Here is a 1,266-nt window from a genome sequence, read left to right as displayed (position 1 = left end):
GCAATCTTGTACTATGAGCAAATTGACCATCATTCATAACCTACCCATCATCTATTTAAATTGACTAAGTCACGAATTTTCTATGGTAAAATTTGTAAACATTTTGTTGCCATGTTTTTACATTAAAAGTAAGAATTAACGGGACTAAACGTATCCTCAAATTCTTACCTGATAAGATTGTTTCTCAACTAGTTGAAAAAAAAACGGGACGATTTGATATTGTGTTCCTGAGATTAATTGCTTGCTATGGGCTATGTATGAGTCACGAGTGTATGTTCACATCGAACAATATAGTAAAATAAAAAGTATAATGCAGTAATTTAACTATAAAAAGTGAACAGAATTACTTATATTTTGTGAAAAAGTGGAAATTTTATTTTTATTTTTACTATTTACGGTGACGTAATCACTTTAAAGCCTATAACCGTCATATTATAGCAGTCATACATACAACAATCGACATATGAGCTTGAACATAGCTTCCAAGTAGAATTAGATGAAGTTTCTAGATAAAGTTCCGCCTGCTTCCACGCCTCTCCTATCCGTATACATCACGTCATGGTACTATAGCATATTACATATTACTCTACCATACTAGAGGAGTTTAAAAAACTAAAGTCGTGTGTTATTAGTATTGTTTTTGCATGCGTTAGGTTAGGGTACATGGTAACTTTCGTTCATGAATGTTAAACTATTAAGATATTAATTTTATTATATACCGGTATTCTGAAACCAGACATAACTGTCAGCAGTGGTGAATATGGATTAGAAGTCGTATTTGTAGAACCATGCGTGCTGGAATTCACGTGCGTCCTATACTACACAATCAGTGCTGTAGTAGACGACGTGCCGTACGTGGCTTTCCTATGATATCTGCCAGGCTGCCTTGTAGTCCTGTATTAGGCACGCTGCACCAAAATCAGAAATGTATCGGCAGCAACGTATTCTAAACCACAAAAATTAAAAGCAAACAAGAAATTAATATCTTTGATATGCTGTATTTTCATACGTATAGAATTTGCGGTAAATTTAAGGTTGTCCGCCATCTTTCTTCCAACAAATGTACAGTATGCAACTAGATAAATTAACTCATCAAATTAATCATTTAATTCATTAAATCAAGACATTTTGTGGATCAGATATTTCATAAACGATACGCTGCAAACAAGCACAATATGACAGATGTCTATGTCATGAGCTCCTGTCGTGAAGATGGCCATAAGCAGCGGATGTGTGTGTGTGTGTGTGGGTGGAAAGTGAACGGAA

General features: G+C 34.7%; 1 protein-coding gene across 1 annotated transcript in view; it reads right to left on the bottom strand.

Annotated features, from left to right (window-relative positions):
• Nucleotides 1-415: 415 nt before the first annotated feature.
• The window catches only part of LOC106819231, a 2,147-nt gene continuing 1,296 nt past the window's right edge, over nt 416-1,266 (bottom strand). Inside the window, exon 3 of the mRNA XM_014823879.1 lies at nt 416-946. Coding sequence (XP_014679365.1) covers nt 900-946 — 47 coding nt within the window. The 3' untranslated portion in view covers nt 416-899. The remainder of the gene's footprint in view (nt 947-1,266) is intronic.

The sequence above is a fragment of the Priapulus caudatus genome, unplaced genomic scaffold, assembly GCF_000485595.1.
Source record: "Priapulus caudatus unplaced genomic scaffold, Priapulus_caudatus-5.0.1 Scaffold3008, whole genome shotgun sequence".
Classification (NCBI taxonomy): domain Eukaryota; kingdom Metazoa; phylum Priapulida; class Priapulimorpha; order Priapulimorphida; family Priapulidae; genus Priapulus; species Priapulus caudatus.
Note: the sequence above shows the minus strand (reverse complement) of the source record. Positions and strands in the feature narration are given on the sequence as shown.